The sequence below is a fragment of the Bidens hawaiensis genome, unplaced genomic scaffold (genome assembly GCF_021521415.1).
Source record: "Bidens hawaiensis isolate Kalapana, Puna unplaced genomic scaffold, B.hawaiensis_p1.1 tig00025198_1, whole genome shotgun sequence".
Taxonomy (NCBI): domain Eukaryota; kingdom Viridiplantae; phylum Streptophyta; class Magnoliopsida; order Asterales; family Asteraceae; genus Bidens; species Bidens hawaiensis.
The window spans coordinates 98,047-121,394 of NW_027494014.1; the positions used below are offsets into that span (position 1 = coordinate 98,047).

The 23,348-nt window shown below is 40.2% G+C and overlaps 1 protein-coding gene across 1 annotated transcript; it reads right to left on the reverse strand.

Annotated features, from left to right (window-relative positions):
- Positions 1-5,867: 5,867 nt before the first annotated feature.
- Positions 5,868-22,234, reverse strand: LOC143571112 (cinnamoyl-CoA reductase 1-like). Its single transcript, XM_077056620.1, has 4 exons — positions 22,031-22,234; positions 21,714-21,886; positions 6,246-6,814; positions 5,868-6,158 (listed from the first exon to the last, which is right to left on the reverse strand). The coding sequence occupies exons 1-4, from the start codon at positions 22,134-22,136 to the stop codon at positions 6,026-6,028; spliced, it is 981 nt and encodes a 326-aa protein (XP_076912735.1). The 5' UTR covers positions 22,137-22,234; the 3' UTR covers positions 5,868-6,025.
- Between the last annotated feature and the right edge of the window lie 1,114 nt (positions 22,235-23,348).

Sequence of the window (23,348 nt, forward strand, 5' to 3'; positions counted from 1 at the left end):
TAAATAAAGCATTTAGTTAGATAAGTATGAAATGTCACCCCAAAACGAAAGATGGAAAAAGGGGTATGAAAGTACTCACCTCGATTGATGAATTGAGAAAACTAATAAGTGATTGACATAAAAGGAAGCTTGTAAACGAAACGAACGAATCCGACTTGAAAGATAATTGAAAACGGATAAATAAAACATATTAATGAACTTGAACTTTAGTTGAAACTACATTTGAAACATTGGACGAGACGGTTCGGTTGTTAATCGGGTTACCGGTTAGTTTGTTAATGATTAGGGACTCGTACATAATTAATAATAAAATATTATTTTATTGGGCTTTTAAATAGCTAAACCAATATTAAAAGAAACAAGACGAGTTTAAATCAAGAGTTTGGTTTTTATGAAAATAAATTTATAATGAAGCTAATAATAATATTATTTATGATAATGATAATGATAATTTTAAAAAGAAATGTTTTATATATATATATAGACATGTAAGATATGACGTAAAAATAATAACCGTAACTATTATTAATAGTACTAATAATAATAGTTAAAGAATAAAGATCTTAGTATTAATTAAAATGTTGTTGATAAAAATAATAATAATAATTAATAATATTGATAGTAAATAATGATATTATACTCGATGTCGGTTTTATTTCTAAACGAATTCATAATATAACTATAATGATATTTTTTCTAATAATTAATGATAATAATATGAAGATGATAATAATATGATCTTTAATAATATTAATAACAACTTTAATATTTATAATAATGATGATAATAATAATAGTTTTGTTAAAAGATAATAGTAATAATAATAATATTAATAATAATAATGATAATACTAATAATTATCTTGTTAATAATAATAATAATTAAAATAATGACAATCTAGTTAATAATAATAATGATAATAATAATATAATCTAGTTAATAATAATAATGATAATAATAATAATAATCTTTACGTATTTATGTTAATACTAATAGTAATAATAAATTTATTAAGTATAACAAGAAACAATACCAAAAACCGATCTAGGATGACCCGAATCTGAGACCTCTAATTTAATAAACGTACCAACCAAACCGAACCAAAATAATTAAACTCAAGAACTTATTATATCCATTTCCCGGGTGTTCATCTTTTACCCAATTCATACCAACAACGCAAACCCGATTCGTTTCAAAGTATTTGACCAAAAACATAACCGATACTACCAAACCAATTATTAACAATCTAATTCCGACAAATCGATATATGAAAATTAACAATACCAAATCCCAAATTATTTACCTTTTATATGTTTACGAGTCGTGGCTCTATACCGAGAAAGGAACCGAGCCGAAAACGGAAACAAAACAGAGAGAGAGAAGAGATATAGAGAGAGACTGAGAGGGAGAGTGAGAGAGAGATAGAGAGCCGAGAGAGAGTTAGAGAGATACAGAGAGTCCGTGAGAGAGAGAGAGTCCGAAGAGAGAGATGAGAGAGACAGTGGTACACCGGTGGCCGGTTTTCTGGTCACCGGAAAAACGAGCAGCGAGGTGGAGGGGGCTACGGGCTGCCGGAAAAACGAGGGGTGGTGGTGTCGGGTTGAGGAGGTGGATGAGATGGTGGTGATGTAGTGGATGGTGGTGGTTTAGTGGTGGTGCGTCAGGACTCGCCGGAGTTCGTGGCCGGAGGTGGCGGCGGCGGCCCGAAATCAGCTGGAGGTGGGTGACGGCTGAAAGAGATAATAAGGTAGGGTTAGGGTTTGTTGGTTTATATATGATGGTTTATAAATATTTAACTTTAGCCCCTCAAGTTATAAATGTTTGATATTTAGTTGTAAGTAAATCAATTCTTGAATAGTTTTAAGGAAAAATCACACTTTAGTCCCCTAAGGTTTATTTAACCAAACTTATAAACCAAAACTAACGGACTTTTGACAGACCTCGCACACGCTAGAGTTATAATACCGGTTCGGATTTACAAGTTTAACCTCAAATACGAAGTATAATTCATTAACATAAAACGCGAAAATCGACATGTTATAAAATGAATATAAAACGAATATAAAAGTGAGACTCAAATTTGACGAATATCACAGTTTTTGTAAGAGAAACTCGTATAGAAGTTTTATTCAAGCACACCAAATGAGTGCAACATGCTTCTCTATTTATTGGCAGTCTGGAGGACCAGTCATGACCCCGTGTAAGAGGAGGCACGCCCCCGTATATAGGTGTCCAGTCGTATATAATGTTCTATCAGATCGTAAATGATGACTAACCATGGGGACGTGCTTCATGGGGCACGGCCCCATGTTTCTGGTTATCTGTTATATTTCTTTTGTCTTTTATGTAAGGTGACCACAGCCCCATGCCTACTGGGGCACGGCCCCATGTCCATCTGTCCAGTATTTTGTCTTTTTCTTGCAGATTTTTGTCTTTTCTTGCACAAGAAATCATGGGTGCGTGTTTCAGTGTTTTCTTGGGTTTTCTTTGATTTTTCTTTGGCTTTTCGTCCGTTTCTTCGTTTGAGTCTTGGGTTTACCTGAAAATACATTTTAACATGATAAGTAGCTATTTGAACTATATTATTTGATAGAAGTTACAGTTTTTAAAGATTATTTGATGCTAAAAAAATGTATAATTTTATATACATCAAACATTGCAAAGAACTGATGACCAAATACCAAACAACTGATGGTTCAAACATTAGTTGTTCTCCATTATGAGGTTTTGATATCTATTGCTCTAATTGGTTGACGAAGTAAACTGCTGACATAAGAACTGAAGATACAACAACTTCTTTACAAAGTATTGAAGATCCAAAAAACTGAAGGCAAACAACTGATCGATGGTTCAAACATCAGTTGTTAACAAAGATCATTGTTAGCATAGTATTCTCTATAAGCAGTTGTTTGTAATAGGTTTATCAGTAGTTTGTAATCGTTTTGTTAGTTGTCACTATCACCTTTAGCTCGTCAGTAGTTTTGCATATGTATTAAATGAAGAAAAGAGTTTCTTCTTCATTAACACTTTTCACATCATAATACTCACCGGAATCTTGTACTTTTGTACAAGAAAATTCAGTGTGAATGATGAGCTAAGGTTGAAGGGGGGCAATATATTGTAATCATTCGATTATAGTTAATGCATAGTTGTTTTTCCATATGAAACCTATTATTTAGCTCAAATGAATTATGTCGATTAACTTGTTCATTTCATATACTAATTGAAGTTATAGTTTAAATATGGTTTCAATTAAAGTGATACTAATATGTTCAAAGGATTAAATCAATTGTTTACTATTCCATTGATTGTGATTTATGTTAAAGTAGCTTAGATTACTAGATCTATGATCCTAACATATATATATGTTCTTAAAAAAGTTAATGTTTAAACACAATTCTTCAATTCATTTAAGTCCATTTTCTTTAAAAAAATTACACAACTCAATTCATAACCAATAAATGCACTAAAAAATTTAATAGTTTTAAGCTTAAAAAAAACTCATTTTTAAGGACCCAGATTTTTCTTGTCTTTAGTCCAAAATTTTAACGATTATCAGAAACGACCCTATGAAACAACATATCCTCATGTACATGTTATGCATACACTCTCCATCTTAATTATCTATAATTTTAATTTCCTTATACAAGGACAAAAGGAAGTATGAATACTTAGGAAACTAAGTTAGTCAATTACTTAGAGGGAAAGTATCATGTTTCTGATAGTGCCCACTTGGATCTTGTACAATACCATCAAACAAAAAACGTGTGTGGCCTAATGTGTTTAATTTTAATTGTTAAGAAAACTTAAATTCCAAGCGTTTTAATTCAAAAAGAAAAAAATAGTGTCACAATCGTAATCCTCTATTCAAGATAGGATGATTGATTGAGTAAATTTATATACTATAAATATATAATAACCAAATAAACATAAAATCCAAAACTTTAGTAATGCGGTGGCTGATGATATGAGATTGTAAGAACGACTAAATGATCAAGTGACTCATCTGGCCATCTGTCGTGATACCTATATATTGTACCCACTATCAACGAGGAGGATGATGAGGAAGGTTTGTCCAAACCATAACGCATGAACCGGGGGGTGGGGGTGTAACAAAGGAAAATGAGCAACAACGAAATCTTTTATATATAGGGAGAGAATGATTAATTACTTAATGGGAAGACTTAAAAAGATATTAAATAACTTCCAAAACAAAAAGTAAAAATGAAGTCTTACATGGGGATTAGTTACTTTTCCTGCAGGAAAGGTGTTGCGACATGAATAACATCTGTGCATCCATGGATAACACTGTAAAGACATACATAGTGTAGCAAGTCTGCCTTAAAGAGAAGGAGTCTCTCCTTAACATGCTCCAGTTTCTTCAAGTGACCATTCTTCTTCTTAACATTTGAAGATGAAATTTATGGTAAATTTATATAAATAATTCAATCTGTTATATTAACTTAAACGAGCCAAAGTAGTGTAATTTCACAAACCATAACATACCAGGTCTCTTACAGTTCCATGAACAATATAACCCTTGGCCAACAATTCTGTCACCACCCATTAACAAGGCCGGCTTTGAGGAAGGGGAGGAGAGGGTGACCGCCCCTGGCCCGATCACACAGCTAGGCCTAAATTTTCTTTTAAAATTATATATATATATATATATATATATATATTCTTAAAAAGATATGATTTGTTAATGTTTTAACATATATGTTCTTAAAAAATATGGTTTGTTAATGTTTTAACACAATTACTTAATTCATTTAAGTTTATTTTTCTTTTAAAAAAATAAACAACCCAATTCATAACCAATAAATACATTTAAAATTTTAATTGTTTAAACCTGATAAAAAATAACTCTTTTTATTAAGGGCCTAGATTTTTTTCTTGTTTTCAGTCTAAAGTTTTTAATGCTTCTCGGTACACCACATGAAACAACATATCCTCCCGTACACTTTATGCATACACTCTCCATCTTCTTAATTATCTATAACTTTTAATATAATTCCTTATACAAGGACAAAAAGAAGTATGAATTATTGGAAACTAATTTTGTCAATTACCTATAGGAAAGAAAAGTATAATGTTTATGATAGTTCCCATTTGGATCTTGTACAGTTGTATCATCAAACAAAACACGTGTGTGGCCCAACGTGTGTAATTTTAATTGTCAAGAAAACTTAAATTCCAAGTGTTTTAATTCAAAAGGAAAAAAAAGTGTCACAATCGTATCGTGTAATCCTCTATTGAGGATCGAATGATTGATTGAGTAAATTTATGTACTATAACTATATAATAACCAAATAAACAATAAAATCCAAAACTTTAGTAATGTGGTGGCTGATGATACGTGATTGTAAGAACAACCGAATGATCAAGTGACACATCTGTGTCTGGGTCAGCATGCAAGGAAGGCTGGCTGGGAATGAAATTTTGATATTTAATTAGTATGTTATTTTGTTCTATTAAACGTAACGATATTAAGGGGGTTCGGTAGATCTCATGCAGTTGATTGCATTTCCTAGTTCAATTCTTGACTTGTTCTCTAAGTTTGTTAATGCTTATATATGACCTAGGTTTATTTGTTTGTGTAACAATTTTTGTTTGTAAGTCAATAAAATAAAAAAAGAGTTGCTTCTAAGCGTTTGAAGCAAATCTCGTTTGTTCGAGTACGTATTACTTGAAGCCGAAATAATCTCTTCAGTTTGTTCTTGTTTGCCAAGAAAGAGCCATCCATAGGTGTTACTGGATCGGACATCCCATTTACCATTGCAGAGTTTCAAGTATCTAAAGCGTGAAAGAAGTTAAATGAATCACAATTTTCATTAAATACTCAACCACTGCTTATATCACATATCAATACAACGGAAATACTGAAGTACAGGAAAAAAAATCAATACAGAAAAACGCCAACTATTCTTATTCTTATTCTTTAAGCCACAACACATGATGCCCACAACCTTGTTGTCCCAGCAAACTCATTTGACTTGTTCCACTGCAACGGGAGGTTCTTTTATTAGCTTAATAAACCAAGTTCTTTCATATTGTCAACAGAGTCAACCAAAGTCTTCTCCAATGACGTATAGTTCCATCCAAGATTCCTTAACTTCTCACACGTGTAATTCAGTTTGTCATTCCGAACAGGGAGCCTACAGTCATTAAAGTCCGGCACGATTAATTATGTTTTAATCAAAGGCTTAATTGATGTTACATATATAGAACTTAGAAAGCCATACTCAGTACTAGTAGGATAATTATAATGAGGAAGCAAGTTCTTCAGTAGTTCAATCAAAGCCGTGATCCTCAACACATGTGACAAACACAGATACCTCCCCTCGGCTTCAGGCTTTTCATAGGCTAGGAGCAAAGCCTTAGCACAATCACGAACATCCACGATAGGAATATCTATATCTTCCTCAGCATTGTCGAACTCAATGAGATTGAAAGTGTTCTTACCTTTGAAGAAGTTCAAAAGAATCAAGCTGGTGGTACATACCGTCGATTGAAGCATTGGCCCGAATATAACTGATGGACACACTGAGACAACGTTGATGTTGTTCTTTTTTCCGAATTCCAGAGCTTCACGCTCTGATACAGCCTTGCCAGCGCAATACCACTTGCCAATTTTCATGCAAAATTCAGGATCACTCCAACAAGTTTCATCCACTGTTTGATCCTTGGGCCAATTAGGGTTTGCAATAATTGCAAGTATAGATGAAACAACCACAACCATGTTTACTTTACTCTTCAAACATGCATTCATCACATTTCGAGTTCCTGTTATGGCAGGTTCAAGCATATCTGCCTGTTTTGACGCGTGTCGTAAAAATTAGCCATAGTAATTGATTAATTTCAAATAGTAACAGCTTTTAAAAATATAAGTGTGCTTCTTTTTCTATATATTTATAGCTATGATCTTTTAGGTTGTGTTCTACACAGAAGATAGATAACAAAATGGCCGCGTTGCGGCACACAATAACACGAATTAGGTCAGTATCAGTTAAGTTCGTTATGACATTGAAATTAAATGCAAAAAATAAATTTGTAATCCTCCACAGCCGTATTAGCACAATTACAACTTATTTTCAAAACGCCACGAATTCGGCCGGTTAGATTCGCTAAGACACTAGCACTAAAGGCAACAATTAAATTAGTAAGCATTGCACTCATGGTTTATATAACAAATATATATATATATATATATATATATATATATATATATATATATATATATTTATTTAAAACAACATTTATTCGGTCGGTAAAACCCGGACGTTCACTCATACACCACCCCCACATGCCTATACGGCTCATATAGGCCTATACGCCCGTATAGGGTACGCATGCCTGACAAGGGGACAAAAAAAACAGCTTTTTGCAGCCTATACGACCGTATAGGCATTAAATGGCTCGTATTGCCTTCTGACAAAACCATAAAAGCTATACGGTCGTATAGGGCTATACGACCGTATAGAAAACATTTGCAGAAACATTCAAACTGCCTTAATCGCTGTCGAAAAACGACTATACGGACCTATACGAGCCGTATAGTGCTATACGACCCGTATAGACAGATTTTCAGTTTTTTAAGCTTAAAACATGAAAGATTTCTATGATAGTTAATAAGATTAGGCTGAAAGTAATTTGGAATATTATGAATTTTAGGGTGCACTTTTATTTTAATGTATGTGGACTAGATGTTAAAGAAACCTCAAATTTTTATTATATGTAAGCAACAAATATGCCTAGAATATTAAAAAAACCTCAATTTTTTTTTAGAAAATTTAATAATAAACAAGCTGGGTCACCAGCTCCAAACAATCTTGAGCTTTTGACGAGCTAAGTTTGAGCTCAACATTTAAGCCCGTTAAGATAAACGAGCCAAATACGACCCGTATAAATCACATATATTGTATATATGGTCATCATTTTTTAAAAAAAAAAGTGTCTATACCGTATAGGCCTATACAAGGCACTATAAACGATGGCCGACACAACCTGACACGATTCAGGTCCTATACGACCGTATAGCCCTATACGAGCCGTATAGGACAAAAAATAGTGTATGAGGATCCAGGGTGATGTGGGAGGATCTCTTGCCTTAAATGTTTCCTTGTAGATTTGAGGATATAAAAAGCTACATATAACAGAAAGGATGGTATTTGGTTACTATTATAGAGTTAGGTTAAAAGGTTAAAAGTACAAGCAACAGTATCGGGTTCATCTTCTCACATATCGATTAAGTGGGAGCGTGAAAGTACCATATTTAGAGCGGGTCTTTTTGTATTTCTGGTATAGTGTAGTGGGCCCTTAAATTGATTCAAGGAAAGAGACTTTCGTATCGGTTTCATTACCCCCCACCCTTTTTTATTGGTAATTCATTTGGTCTTTCTTTGTGTAGCTTTTTCTTTTGTTGCCATCTTTTATGGTTTATTAATGGGTTGGATGTTACTAATGTATCATCCTAACTAATTTCTTACTAGATAATTTTTTATAATATAACTAATGTTCTAAAGAAAAAGTTTATTCAGAAACTGTTAGTTTTCATCTCTATATAATCAGTGTTTTTTTCCATCACGAAATTCGTCACCAATATTTATGTCTAAAATGCATAATTATATCCTTAATTTTTAGTGCTATCAGCTATTTCATTAACTTATCTAAAAATCTGATTAGTTTTTATATAGATGTATATTCTTTTAAATAAACAATTAAAAATATACCACGAGTATATAGTTAATCTGTTAACATGAGGGACTCACAATATGTTTCGAAAATTTATTCATTTTGAGGCTCAATGAATCGATAAGAGTTATTTTATAAAGTGAACGTAAGACACTCTGCCCGATTCGACTTCCATATCTATTTAGAGAGAATGAATGTTATTTATTCATTCTACACTCCTATTGATAATCTGTTATAATTTAAGTTCATTTTTTATTCAATTATTAACTCATTTTCTATTGAATGCATATACAAAGCTCGTCTATGTACTTAATTAGAAAAGTTTTCATGCGCATAACAGCATACAATGTGCAACCCGTCAGTTGAGGCAAAATCGGCATGAATGATAGAAAGGTACTGAAGAAACGTGGATCGGCTCACTGGTAGACGATCAACTTTCCTCGGGTATGAATATGCTATATCACCGATGGTTCTCCGAAGTATGAATTCTTCCACCTGCAAAACGAGCAGCACCGTGAACTTACCCCTCAGAAATGGACAGAGGGGTCCTCTTTGGGGTAACCCTCCGGTGTGAGAATAAGAGATTGTAGGAGAAGATAATAATAATCTGAGAGTGAGTAAGGAATTAGAATGTATTTTCTTGCTTACATCCCCTTGTGGAGGTGGTGTGGTATTTATAGTGCTAGGGTTTCCAATGATTGGGCTCAGATCCCATTAGGGCCTTTTTGGCCTCCTCCTATTGCTTCGCGCCACGTGTCCTTAGGACACCTGGTGCTTTTTCATTGATTATTCTCTGACCAAGGTATTTCACCTGACCCATGTGCAATCACGTGGTAGCACATGGGTTTTGCTGAGTTGTCCACCTTTCATTGGCAGCTGTCAACATCAGCATATTCTTTATTCCTTAAAGGATACCTTCTGTAAGGTTGTTTGATGAGCACAATCAGGGTTGTCCTTATCCTGATTTGGATAAGGACGAGGTTGATTATGTGCATGTGTGATATGCGCCTATCCTGAGGATGCGCGAGGTCTTCTCTTTATTCTCACGCGCAGATGTTTCATGCGCAGATGTGATATGCGCAAGCATATGTAATATGCGTGAGCATATGTGATATGCGCCACGCGCAGATGCGTGAGCATGTGATATGCGCCACGCGCAGATGTGATATGCGTGAGCATATATGGTGCGTGAGCATGTGATACGCGTGAGCATATGTGATGCGTGAGCATATGTGATATGCGTGAGCATATGTGATGCGTGAGCATATGTGATATGCGTGAGCATACGTGATATACGCCATGCGCATAGGTTTTGGCTTTGTGCCTTCATGATATCTTGATTTCAAGCCTCTTGTCTATATCTTGTGGGTTGACCCGCCCCGCTCGATGTTAAGGCGGGTACATACCTCTTCAAGCCCCTCCAGTCTAATGTGTGTCTTGTCTCGCGCGAGCGAGGTAAGATAGATATTAGACTTGATAGTTTTCTCTTTTAATAGGGTTTGTCTTTTCTTTTTTATTTCTCATCGTTGCGCGAAATTCTATCCTTTTGGTTGAAATGAATCGTCCATGTACGTGGTTGGTTGGTGCTGACATGCGTCAGAGATGGAGACATGTGTCAGACTTTTCGTGTGCTCGAGGTGCTACAGTTGCCTTTCCTGTCCCCTCACACAGTGTCAGGAACACGTGTCGCGCTCGTGTTGGCCTGCACCTGCGAGTGGGGGCGCGTGAACTCTGATCAGTACCTGTTTTGTTCCCTTTCATGTCCCCTCACACAGTGTCAAGAATACGTGTCGCGCTCGTGTTGGCCTGCACCTGCGAGTGGGGGCGCGTGAACTCTGATCAGTACCTGTTTCTTTCTCTCTCCTGGGCCTATAAAAGCAAGCCTTTTGAGTTGTTATTCTTCATCTTCATTGTTATTTCAGAGCTTTTTCTTTCCTTCCATTTTCATTCCGATTAAGAGCCTGTCTTTTGCTTCCCGATTTCCGTTCATGAAGTAGCCTCTGTTTGATTCACAGTTGTATGTCTGATAACCCAGACACCACAACTTCCCCCAGCAAACGCCGTGTAAAATCATTAGTCATGTCCACTTTGAAGAAGACCGGCAAGGGAAAACGGGCTGCCGAGGCCTCGTCGGAGGAGGTGGGGAAGGGCAAAACAGTGAAAAGATGGAATGAGATTCCCTGCAAACTGAAGCAGTCTGATTTCGACAGTCTCATCGCCTCTCAGGGTTTTCTCCCTGAGTACGGCTGTATGCTCCCGGCGGCCGGGCAAACGGCGGCAGATCCGCCCACCGGCTATATCTCCTTATACTGCCATTTTTTCACTCACTGTAACCTTCGTCTCCCGATGACAAGGTTTATGGGTGCGCTGCTTCAATTTCATGGGATTCACATATCCCAAGTCCATCCTTTTGGACTTGTGCGCATGACTCATTTTGAGTTCATGTGCAAAGCTCAGCGCGAGGAGCCCACCCCTCGGTGCTTTCAATATTTTTATAAGCCAAAAATCCAAGATTCTTGGTTCTCATTCATTCCTCGCAGTCAAAAGGTCAAGTGCTGCACTGTTTCCTTCAAAAGCCTTCATGACTGGTCTGAGAAATTTTTTTATATTAAGGCTGGTGTGGTTCCCATCCGCATGACCATGCGCGCAATCACTTCTGCGCCCGCGGATGAGAATGTTCTTAAAAACCCAACTGGCGCATGGGTTAATAAGTTGACGGCTGAACCATCCCCCGCCAAGAATATTTGCGAGGAGGCGCTGGTGGGGATTGGTATGAGCAGGAGGTGGACCGACAGCGCGACTAAGCCTGTTATCCAAGTTGATGGCTTATGTGAGTTATTAGCTCATTGCATTATTTCTGCGCGAATATAATTCGTTTTGCTGATATCATTTGTCTTGTTTTATGCAGTCAGCAAGGAGTACGTCCACGCCGCCTATGATGAGCATATGGAGGGTGGCTCTGTCGCGCTGGGCGCTGGGGAAGTTGCTTTCCCCGATCGCTTCGATGATATGTTCATCCCTGTTGATTTGGGATTTTGCTTTGACAGTGATGCGCCTGGTAAGCCTTTGTACCTATGTTTATGCCTTTAGAATACCAAATTTGGTTAACATTTCTGTTGCACGTATTGTAGATGCGCTCGAGAACTATGAGCTGGAGCTCGCGGAAGAAGAGGTGGAGGAAGAAGCTGAGGCGCCACAAAGCTAAAGGCAAAACTGGCGCAGGGGCCAGTAAAAAACAGAAGAAAAATGATGCCCCTGTTGCTCAGGATCCTCCTACTCAAGCGAAGGGACTTGAGAAAACCAAGGGGTTTACCTTCAAGTTTTCCTCGTCTTCCTTGCCTCTAGGTGTGGGCAGTCCTCCTATCCACACGAGGTATGGTGCCGCCACCTCCACTCTTCGCGCGGCGGACAAGGGAAGCGGCGCTGCGCCTGCTGTTTCCTCTTCTCCAACAGGTATACTTTGTTTATATTTTGTAGTTTTATGAGCGTGATTCCGATAGAATTATTAATGAATCTTTGCTCGCTCAAATGTTTGTAGAGCCGGCGACCTTGGTGGATCAACCTCAGGCGCAGCAAGGTACCAAGGCTGCGCCGAAGGTTGCTTTGAAGTCCCCTGTTTTACCCTCGAAAAGGGGGAAAGTGGACTTCATGGCGATGTTCAACTCGCGGACGGCGGTGCGCCAAGGTATATATTGCGCTTTGATTTTCTGACTTTTTTCTTTTAGATCAAGTCATGAATCATTTCTCTTTGTTGGTTTTTTCATAGGAATTATAGCTGGCACACAAGCTGCTGGCGGCACTGCTGGCGCCGGCGCCGGCGCCGTTGGTTCTGCTTCTGCTCCTACAAGCACTGAATCTCCCCTCATTGGGATTACTAAGGAGCAGGAGACTGTTTTACGCACTGATCTAGCGGCGTCGAGACCTCCCTCACCTCCTCCTGCGCGCAGCCCTCCTCGCGAGACTGGTTTTGATTTTTCCAAGTCGCAGGAGAAAAGACCTGTTACAGAGGATGAGGAGGTCAATTTTGAAGACTCCGATGGCGGCCGCGCAAGCCCTGTAGTGCCACGAGATTTCGTGGCGCAGCCTTCTCGTGGGGCTGGCGCTGACTTTTCTGCTTGCTCTCCGCAGGTATAAGTTCGTTTTGCTCCGCTGTGCGGACTTCCATATTAGTGTTTAGATGACTAAAACGTTGCTTTTGCGTTGCTTTGTGTTTGCAGGAAGCCGATCACATATACCGCCCGAGATGGAATATTACTGAGGATAGCTCATTTCAATCTATGGGTGTGTGTGAAGACTTCTGGGCTCACTCTGTGCCTCTGGCTGAAAGGAGGTTTCAGGAGGACCGCGCCCGCGTGGACTTGCTCAACAACCATCTTTTTGCTGTGTCTGCGTTCTTTGCTGCCTCCCAAGAGCTTCGCAATGATTATATAAAAGTGCGTGATGCTCTTGTGGAGGCCAAGCAAGAGGCTAAGGTTTCTGCTTGGAATCTTTCTGACGCTCGAGAGAGAGCTGAGAAACTCCAAGCAGAGCTCAGCGAGAACCGAGCAAGTGCCAACGCTGCCTTTGTGAAGCGCGGGCATGAGCTGCAGGCTGCGCGGGAGAAGCTGCAGGCGGCAGTGGCGGATGCAGCCAGGTACGCGCGGCGAGCGCGCGATTTGGAGCTAGATGCAGAGGCGCGTGATTAAACTCTTGTGCAGGCTATCACTGACAAATCTTTATTAGAGAGTGAGGTTGCGCGCCTGAAGAAAGAGCTTGAGGCCGCGCGGGCAGAGAAGGATGAAGCCCTGGCGGCAGCAGCGTCTGGCCAAGAAGAGCTCGATGCTGCGCGAGCGGAAAGGAATGAGGCCTTGGCGGCAGCAGCGTCCGACAGAGAAGAGCTAAAACAGACCAAGGAAACTGTTGAGTTGTTAAACTCTCAGATTCCTGCTCTTGAGACGTCTGTTTCTTCCCTCGCGCAGGATCGCCAATGGCTAGTCTCACAGGGTATGACTCGTTGCGCTTATGCGATGAAATACTCAGACGAGTTTCAGACCCTTGTGATGGATTGCAACGCTGCGTCGCGCTTGGTGGGTCGAGCTGAGGGGTTTAAGGATGGCTGTGAATATAGCATGCTGAAGAAGAACCCATCCGACTACCCTTATCAGCTCGACGTTGTCTGCGCTGACATGGCCGAGGTGGGGGAGAAGTATTTGAATACTCCCATTCCCATCCTTGAGCAGGTATTTTAACCTTAATGAGTTTGCCTTGACTTATTTTCCTAGTCTTTTGTACTCATACTTTTCCTTATGACTTGCAGATAGCCTCGCTTGCTGACCAGCCCGATCTCGGCGCGCTAAAGAAATTACTTGACGAGTGTGAAGGGGCTGGTGGCAGCGATGATGGCGCGGGCAATGCTACCTCTGCTAGCGGCTCTGGCGTGGCCAAAGGACCCGCTCCTGACACTATCGTGATAGAAGACGACTCCATTCAAGACGAACAGCTTGACTATGGCAAGTTTGGAGATGACGAGGAGCGAGCTGCGCCAGATGCTGAGGGAGGTAATGATGAGGGCGATGAAGAGGCTGACGTTGATATAGAGACTTGAGAAGCCCTTCATGTTTTTTTTTTTTTATTTGTAGTTTGTATCTCATCATTTTGTAAATTTGTAAACTTCTATATTTTGGAATGAAATTTTGTTTTTCCCTTATTCGCATCTTGCGCATTCCCAATTCATCTCTTTATATTGCATGTTTGCTTGTTGAATATAAGATATGCTTGCACGTTGAAATTTGAACAAGGTTGTAAGGAAATTATTTTACTTAATCCTTGTCATATTTTAAGTGATTTTGCAATATCCTGACTATGCTGACGCGTGCCTTGGCGTTTCATTATTCCTCTTTTGCGCGACGTTATCGCGCATTTATTATAGGGAATTATGAATGAGTTTTTTTGCCTTTACGTGTCAGTATGTGTTACTCTGATATCCATTACAATTCCATGCGCGACCTCGACCTGAGACCTTAACAACTATGTTTTGGCATGTGCTTTGCCTTAGTTGTGCTTAGGTATTTTTATGGTCTAGCTGCGCAGCATGTAGGATGGATGTTGTGAGTGATTTGAGCTAAGGCTCGTATTATTGGGCTAAGGCCCTGAGCTAAGGCTCATATTATTGGGCTAAGGCCCTGACGTTTTAGAGTTAAAACTCGTTAACGCGTTTGAGCTTGAAGCTCGCGCATGTATGTTTTACTTCGTTTTATTTTTAGTTTTGATGTCAATACAATGTTGTCATATTGCTCAAAATTAATAAAGGGAAGTGTGAAACATGTATGCAAAAGGTAATAGAACACACATTAAGAGAAAATAGCGCTTATCATTATTCATAATGGCTTAAAAAGCCTTGATTACAAACTTGACAATTTTTACATGAAACATTTTCTAAGCTGTGCTGCGTTCCATGCGCGCGGGATCTTCTTTCCATTCAAATATTTTAAAGCGTATGCGCCTTTTCCCAATTCTTCCGAGACTTGATAAGGTCCCTCCCAGTTGGGGGACATTTTTCCCGGAGGTATTGCGCGGCTAGCTTCATTGTTCCGAAGGACAAAATCGTTCTTCTTGAAGTGGCATTCTTTCACGCGTTGATTGTAATATTTTTCTAGTTTTTTCTTGTATTTGGCTTCACTGATGATAGTTGCCTCTCTGCGCCCTTCAAGTAAGTTGAGATCCAACCTCCTTTCGCGCTCGTTATCAATCTTACTCATCATGAGCACTCTATGGGATGGGCATCCAATTTCTGCTGGAATCATAGCCTCCGTTCCATAGGTTAGGCTGAACGGGGATTCACCATTGCTGGTTTTGCTTAATGTCCTGTGCGCCCACGGGACATTAGGTAGCTCCTCGACCCATGAATGGGATTCTCCCTCCAACCTTTTCAGCCCATTCAGCAAGCTTTGGTTCGCGCGCTCCACTTGGCCATTCCCCTGAGGGTGGTATACTGAAGTGAAGATTTGGTTGATGCGCAATTCCTTGAGCCAGCTGGATATCTTCCTGTCAGTGAATTGTTTGCCATTGTCGCTCACAATTTCCATGGGCAGGCCAAAACGGCATATGATGTGGCTCCAAATAAATTGCTTCATCGCCTCGGCTGTGATTTTTGCTAGTGGCTTGGCTTCAACCCATTTTGTGAAATAGTCTACTGCCACTACCAAAAATTTTACTCGCCCTTGCGCTTGAGGTAAGGGACCCACAATATTGATTGCCCATTTGTGGAAAGGCCATGCGGAGGTCACCGGAATCAAGTTGTTCTTTGGGCGCATGGTGTTTGGCGCATAGCTCTGACAAGCTTTGCATTTTTGGATCTCTTTTAACGCGTCCAAGTACATGCCTGGCCAATAGTAACCTGCGCTCATTGCCTTGGCAACCACCATGCGCGGGCCAGCATGTATTCCACATATTCCTTCGTGTATCTCTCTGATCACATAGCTTGATTCCTCAGCATCTAGGCATTTCATGAGCGGTCCAAGATAAGAGCGTCGATATAACGTACCATCAAGCAGTTCGTAGTTCTGTGACTTGTGTCTTATCTTCCTCGCCTGTGCGCGATCGTCCGGTATCTTTCCCTCCTTCAAGAATTCCATTAATGGAGTTATCCATGATGAATGTGTTGTATGAATTACAAGGACAGACTTCGCTCCCACCGACGGGTTGCTCATTACTTCCACCCTGACATCTTTGCCAAAGTGATCGAAGCTGGTTGATGCCATCTTACTCAGCACGTCGGCAGACTTGTTTTCACTGCGCGGAATATGTATGATTCTGAAGAAGTCAAATTGCTCGATGAGTTTTTTCGCCTGCTCTAGATACAGAGGCATGGTGTTCTCCTTGGCATCATAAAGGCCATTGACCTGTGCTGCTACCAAGTATGAATCAACATGGGCCTCTAGCTTTTTAACTCCGAACTTGTGCGCGATGCGCAGACCAGCCAGCAGGGCTTCATACTCAGCTTCATTGTTGGTGCTCTTGAAATCCAACCTGATTGCGTAAGTATACTCATTATTTTCTGGATCCACCAGTTTGAGGCCTACGCCGGACCCTTCGTTGTTTGAAGCTCCATCAGTGAATAATCTCCAAACATTTTCTTCATTATTGGCTTGCGGAGGGTCTACCTCGCGCTGAGCCTCTTCAATTTTTTCTTCAGGGATTTCTGCGATGAAATCGGCTAAGACTTGTCCCTTGATTGCTGGACGAGGCTTATAGGCGATCGTGTGCTCTCCTAATTCCAGCGCCCATTTTGTCAGCCTTCCTGAGAGCGCGGGACGCCGCAAGACTTGCTGGATGTTGTAATCAGTCAGGACTTCAATGGGATGACCATTGAAATATCTATGAAGCTTGCGCGACGCGTGTGTTAGTGATAAAACTAACTTTTCCATGATGGAGTAGCGCGTCTCAGGGTCTGTCAGCACCCGACTTACATAATAGATTGGTGTTTGGATTCCCTTGCGATCCACCAACAACACTGCGCCAATGGCGCGCTCTCCTGCTGACAGGTACAGCGTTAAAGTTTCACCAGGAAGTGGAGCTGTGAGCGCAGGCAGATTTATCAAACATTCTTTTATCTCACTGAAAGCTTGCTCGGCCTCGGGCGTCCACTTGAATTGGCTTTTCTTTATGCAATTTCTCAATGTGTTAACGAATGGGGTAGATTTGCTTGCATGGTTCGCTAGGAACCTGTTAATTGATACCAATCTACCATTCAACTTTTGAACTTCCTTCATGGTGGATGGTGAGGGCATGTCAAGGATAGCCTCCACCTTCTCTGGGTTCACCTTGAAACCATCCTTGGTGACCATTACACCTAGAAATTTCCCTTCTTCTACGCCGAATGTGCATTTGCTCGGGTTGAGTTTCATGTTTACTTCCTTTAGGCGCCAAAGGGTTTCTTCGATGTCTTTGAGCATTTGTTTTTCCTCCCTGCTTTTAATCACCAAATCATCCACGTAGACTTCTAAGTTTCTTCCAATTTGCTCGTTAAAAACCGCATCCATGAGTCTTTGGTAAGTGGCTCCTGCATTCTTCAAACCAAAGGGCATTTTTGTGTAACAGAAAACACCCTTATCAGTTCTGAAGGCAGTCTTGTCCTCATCTTGTGGTGCCATTTGAATTTGGTGATAGCCCTTATAGGCGTCCAGGAAACATTTGAGCTTAAATGGCGCCACAGAGTCCACCTTCGCGTCAATGTTTGGGAGGGGGTAACAATCTTTTGGACATGCTTTGTTGAGGTCCTTGAAATCAATACACATTCTCCATTACCCGTTGCTCTTCTTTACCATCACAGGATTGGCTACCCATGTTTGGTATCGTATTGGGCGGATGATATTTGCGCGCAGTAAATCTTTTACTTGCTCATTCATGGCCTTTGCCTTCTCATCCCCCATGACTCTCTTCTTTTGAGCAATTGGCTCTACAGACTTGAACGTGTTGAGAGAATGTTGCGCCAGGTCTCGCGGAACCCCAATCATCTCAGAATGTTGCCACGCGAAGACCGACATATACGCTGTGAGCAATCTTTTCATTCTCAACCTTGTGTCGTCTGATATCGTAGCTCCAATTGTGATTGTTTGCTCTGGGAATTTTGGGTTGAGAATCCATTCCTCTGGCGCGTTGTTTGCCATTGGAAGTTTCATTCTCCCTTCCCGCGGTATACTTGTCACTGCGCACAAATGATCTCGGTATACAAATGTTACACCTGTTGGTGTTGGGAACCCCAACGCGCCGTGCGCTGGCGACGGTATGGCGTTGAATTGGGCAATCGTTCCTCTACCCAAGATCATATTGTGGCATGAAGTGGTGGGCAAGACCAAGAAGTTGACAATTTCAGCTCGCTTGTGTTTCTCATCCCCCATAGTTAGTTCAAATTGTATCTGACCTAGGGGGTGAATAATTTCATTTGAAACACCCGAGATTGGTGCATTCACAATTTCGAGCCTTGCTTGGTCTGCTGGATCCAACTTCCTGAAACATTGCTCATACATGATGTTTGATTCACTGCCGGTGTCCACCAGGACTTTTGACATCTCATAATGAGCAATGTGTGTAGTGATGACTAGATGACTGCTGATAGATGGGCCTCCTCTGATTCTTGGGAAGACTACTTGTTGCTCGCGCCAATCTCCTTGGACTTGCGCGCTTCTCTTTTTCGATCTTTGCCCTTGCCTTCCTCCCTCGGCTACACAGATTCTTTTGAACTTTTTGCTGGCTGAGGCTCCATCTGGTTGTTCATCCTCTGGTCTTGGGTTTTTCACCAGGGGAGCCAACTTGCCTGATTTCACATCTCTTTCAATCGCATCCTTCAAATGGTGGCATGCATCGGTGTTGTGCCCTGTGGACTTGTGAAACTCACAATACTTGCCACTGTTTGATGGTCCCTTATGAAGTAATGGTTTGGGGCTTTTAAACTGGACATTCTCTGTGCTTAACACTTGTGAAGGCGTTTTAGTGAGGGGAGTCCATATTCTTGGTAGAGGTCTGTTAGGCTCTCTGCCGCCTTCCCTCTTGTCACTTTCTCCGCGATTACGAATGTCTTTTTGGGGCTGGGGTGAACTTGGTTGCGCCTGCTTTTCTGCGGGAGAAAAACTAGTTTGTTGCAACCTGGACCATACGGAGTTTTGTTTGCCCCTCCTTTCATTGTTGCGTGGTGCTTCTGTTTGATGCCCTCTATCTCTTGCTCTATCTTGGGCAATTTGTTTTTCATTTCGCGCGAAGACTCGCGATGCTTCCATTAGCTTAGCCCAAGTGGTTGGCATGCCATCTCTGCTCACGAGAGCTCTGCGGAGTTGATCACTGCGCGCACCTTGTATAAAGGCCACGCGCAAGAGCTGTTCAGTGATACCTCCGATTGCAAGAGATTCCTGATTGAAACGAGTTATGTAGTCTTCAATTGTTTCATCATTCCTGCGCACGCAGTGCATGATGTCATCGGGGTCGCGCGTGTGTCTGCGCTGCTGTACGAAGTGAGCCTGGAACTTCTCCAATAGCTCTTCGAACCCATTGATTTGTCCAGTTGGCAAGCTTTCGAACCAGACACGCGCTGCGCCCGTGAGGCAGCGAGCAAACATGTGACACCATGTTGGCATCGTCCAGCTTTCTGGGTTTCCAGTGTTGTAAAAACCTTGTAAGAAATCGTCTGGATCTGTTGTGCCGTCGTACTTGCCCAAACCACTTGGCATCTTGGTTTTGTGTTGAATGGGAGCCTTCGCGATGCGCTCAGTGAATTTTGAATGCTTCACCAAGATGGCTGGCCTATATGGTGTGGTTACGTCCACTTGCCCTCTCGCCGGTGGGTTGTACGGTGTGTACAGATCCATATCGGCTTTGGCTCCAGGCGCTATGTTCATGTGCGCGCGGAGCTGTGAGCCTCCTGCATGAGTATCTCGCGTCTTCCTCATGCTGTGCACTTCTTCATCACTAAAATCAGCGTGTTCAGTGTGAACAGAGTGACCATCTTCCGGCGCGCGCGCCCTTTTTGTTGTTCCTTGAATTTGCTTATCAAATGCGAGCCTTTGTGTTAAGTCGGCTAACTTTTTGTGTTTGACCAGCTCATTGTATTTGTCCATTAAAAGTCGTTGTTCGTTTATTAGCCATTCTTTAGGGTCATTGGTTTCAACTTCTGGACCCATTGGTCCTTTTTGTTTTGCACCAGTCAGATTTTGGAACGTGAGATCGTCTGGAGGAGTTTCAGTCTGGCTATGAGGAGTTGTGATGAAGGGATGGTTACTGGTGGTGCGCGCATAATCACGCGGCACCCTCAGAAACTGTTGTCCCTCATTAACATCCTCAAGCTCATTATCCTCCAGAACTTGATCGCTGTTTCGAACACCGGAAACCATGGTGAAGTTTTTCAGAGAGAACTGATGAGATAGTGATTTTGTTGCCGTTGTAACAGGTGATGGCGCCAATGAAGAAACGTGGATCGGCTCACTGGTAGACGATCAACTTTCCTCGGGTATGAATATGCTATATCACCGATGGTTCTCCGGAGTATGAATTCTTCCACCTACAAAACGAGCAGCACCGTGAACTTACCCCTCAGAAATGGACAGAGGGGTCCTCTTTGGGGTAACCCTCCGGTGTGAGAATAAGAGATTGTAGGAGAAGATAATAATAATCTGAGAGTGAGTAAGGAATTAGAATGTATTTTCTTGCTTACCTCCCCTTGTGGAGGTGGTGTGGTATTTATAGTGCTAGGGTTTCAAATGATTGGGCTCAGATCCCATTAGGGCCTTTTTGGCCTCCTCCTATTGCTTCGCACCACGTGTCCTTAGGACACCTGGTGCTTTTTCATTGATTATTCTCTGACCAAGGTATTTCACCTGACCCATGTGCAATCACGTGGTAGCACATGGGTTTTGCTGAGTTGTCCACCTTTCATTGGCAGCTGTCAACATCAGCATATTCTTTATTCCTTAAAGGATACCTTCTGGAAGGTTGTTTGATGATCACAATCAGGGTTGTCCTTATCCTGATTTGGATAAGGACGAGGTTGATTATGTGCATGTGTGATATGCGCCTATCCTGAGGATGCGCGAGGTCTTCTCTTTATTCTCACGCGCAGATGTTTCATGCGAAGATGTGATATGCGCAAGCATATGTAATATGCGTGAGCATATGTGATATGTGCCACGCGCAGATGCGTGAGCATGTGATATGCGCCACGCGCAGATGTGATATGCGTGAGCATATATGGTGCGTGAGCATGTGATATGCGTGAGCATATGTGATGCGTGAGCATATGTGATATGCGTGAGCATATGTGATGCGTGAGCATATGTGATATGCGCCATGCGCATAGGTTTTGGCTTTGTGCCTTCATGATATCTTGATTTCAAGCCTCTTGTCTATATCTTGTGGGTTGACCCGCCCCGCTCGATGTTAAGGCGGGTACATACCTCTTCAGGTACATATGTGTGAACAGATCTAGCAACAATACACTCTTTGTTGTATGCGTGTTCGACTGTTCGTAAATCTAAAAGCAACACAAATTTTACCTGAGGATCGGTTATTTTCCCTGCTGGAACAGGTGTTGCAACATGGATAACACCCGTGCATCCATTGATGGCGGTGCAAAGACTTGCATAGTCAAGTAATTCTGCCTTGAAGAGATGGAGTCTCTCCTTAGCATGCTCTAGTTTCTTCAAGTGACCGTTCTTCTTCTCATCATCTGATGCAAATATTAATATGTAAACACTACTTTTTAATGAATAAAATAGATAAGTAGTTCAACCCATTGTAAGACAAAATTGTATAAACAAACAAATTATAGTAGAAGAGATCGATAACACCAAGTATAGAAATTAAAACATACTTGGGTCTCTCACAGTTCCATGAACAGTATAACCTTTGGCCAACAATTCCTTCACTACCCATGAAGCAACATAGCCTCCGGCACCTGTTACACATACACTCTCCATATTCTTCCCTCTAAAGGCAAAGACAATTATGAATTATTTGAAGCTGTACAAGTTAAGTATTTATAGAGAAAATATCATGTTTAGCATTTCCATTTGGATCTTGCACAAAAATTCAAAAGCACGTTTTAATCCCTATAAAGACAATTTAAATGCTGAACATTTCCAATAAAAGAAAAAACAAAGTAGCGTCACAATCTTTGAAATAAGCGACAAACATGGGAATAATAGTACTAAAAACGTATTAGTTCTAAAATATACTACACTGGCTTTAGAACCCGTGTCTCAAAGCTCAAAAGGAATACAATTAAACTAAAGAAATTAAATGATTAAATTAGAAAAACTATATATTTTATCAAATTAAATAGTTTCATAAGTTCGAATTATATTTTCTAATGGAAAATTCATATGAATAGGTGGTGCATTCTTACATAATTTCTTTAAAATCTCGAAAAAGATGCATATAGTGGTTTATAAGTTGTAATTATATTTTTTTAATGAAATATTAAATTATAACAAAATATGATAAGATCTTTCATTATAAATTTCTTAAAAGAGGACATCGTATATAAAATTAGCATGACTCAAACACGATGTTGTGTTACATAATTGAAAGAGATGAATGAGAACTCCATGGACTCATAAAGGTTGAATGAATGCGTGAGAATAAAATTGTTGTTTATTCATAATTTCTTCTTATTTTATCTTCTAGACCTATAAATATCGTTCATTATTTTTTTCCGCATTCATCTCCTACAAATGTGTTTACAAATTGATTTAATAAAAAAAAAGCTTGATATATTTTTATTAAAGATATAAATATTTATATTATACTGACATAAATACCCGTATATTTTTCATCTCTATAATTTAGGTAATTAGTTATTTGATTAAATGATGAATTAATATGTTTTGATTAAACAGACATAAATAATTCTTAATTAAAACAGATAAATAGTTTGAGCCGGAAATTTTGGCTAATATTGAATCTTTAAATGACACGTGTCCCTAATTATTTTACTTTATTAGAATAAGTAAATATATACTTATTAACAATTAGGCATACAGAAAAAACTAAACAAAATTAAAAATTATAAAAGGTTGCCATTGCGTTTTTAAATGGAAAATCAACGTGGTAAATAATATAAACAAAAATATACGGAGGGATAATGAGAGAGCTCATTATTAAAAGACAGAATTACAAATTTTGTCCTT

Bases quoted from the DNA above. Each gene is read 5' to 3' on its own strand.
- LOC143571112 (XM_077056620.1), bottom strand. From the start codon at position 22,136: ATGGAGAGTGTATGTGTAACAGGTGCCGGAGGCTATGTTGCTTCATGG. The intron at 21,887-22,030 runs GTATGTTTTAAT...TATTTGCATCAG, and splicing joins TGGAACTGTGAGAGACCCAA to ATGATGAGAAGAAGAACGGT. The intron at 6,815-21,713 runs GTAAAATTTGTG...GCGTCAAAACAG, and splicing joins GGAAAATAACCGATCCTCAG to GCAGATATGCTTGAACCTGC.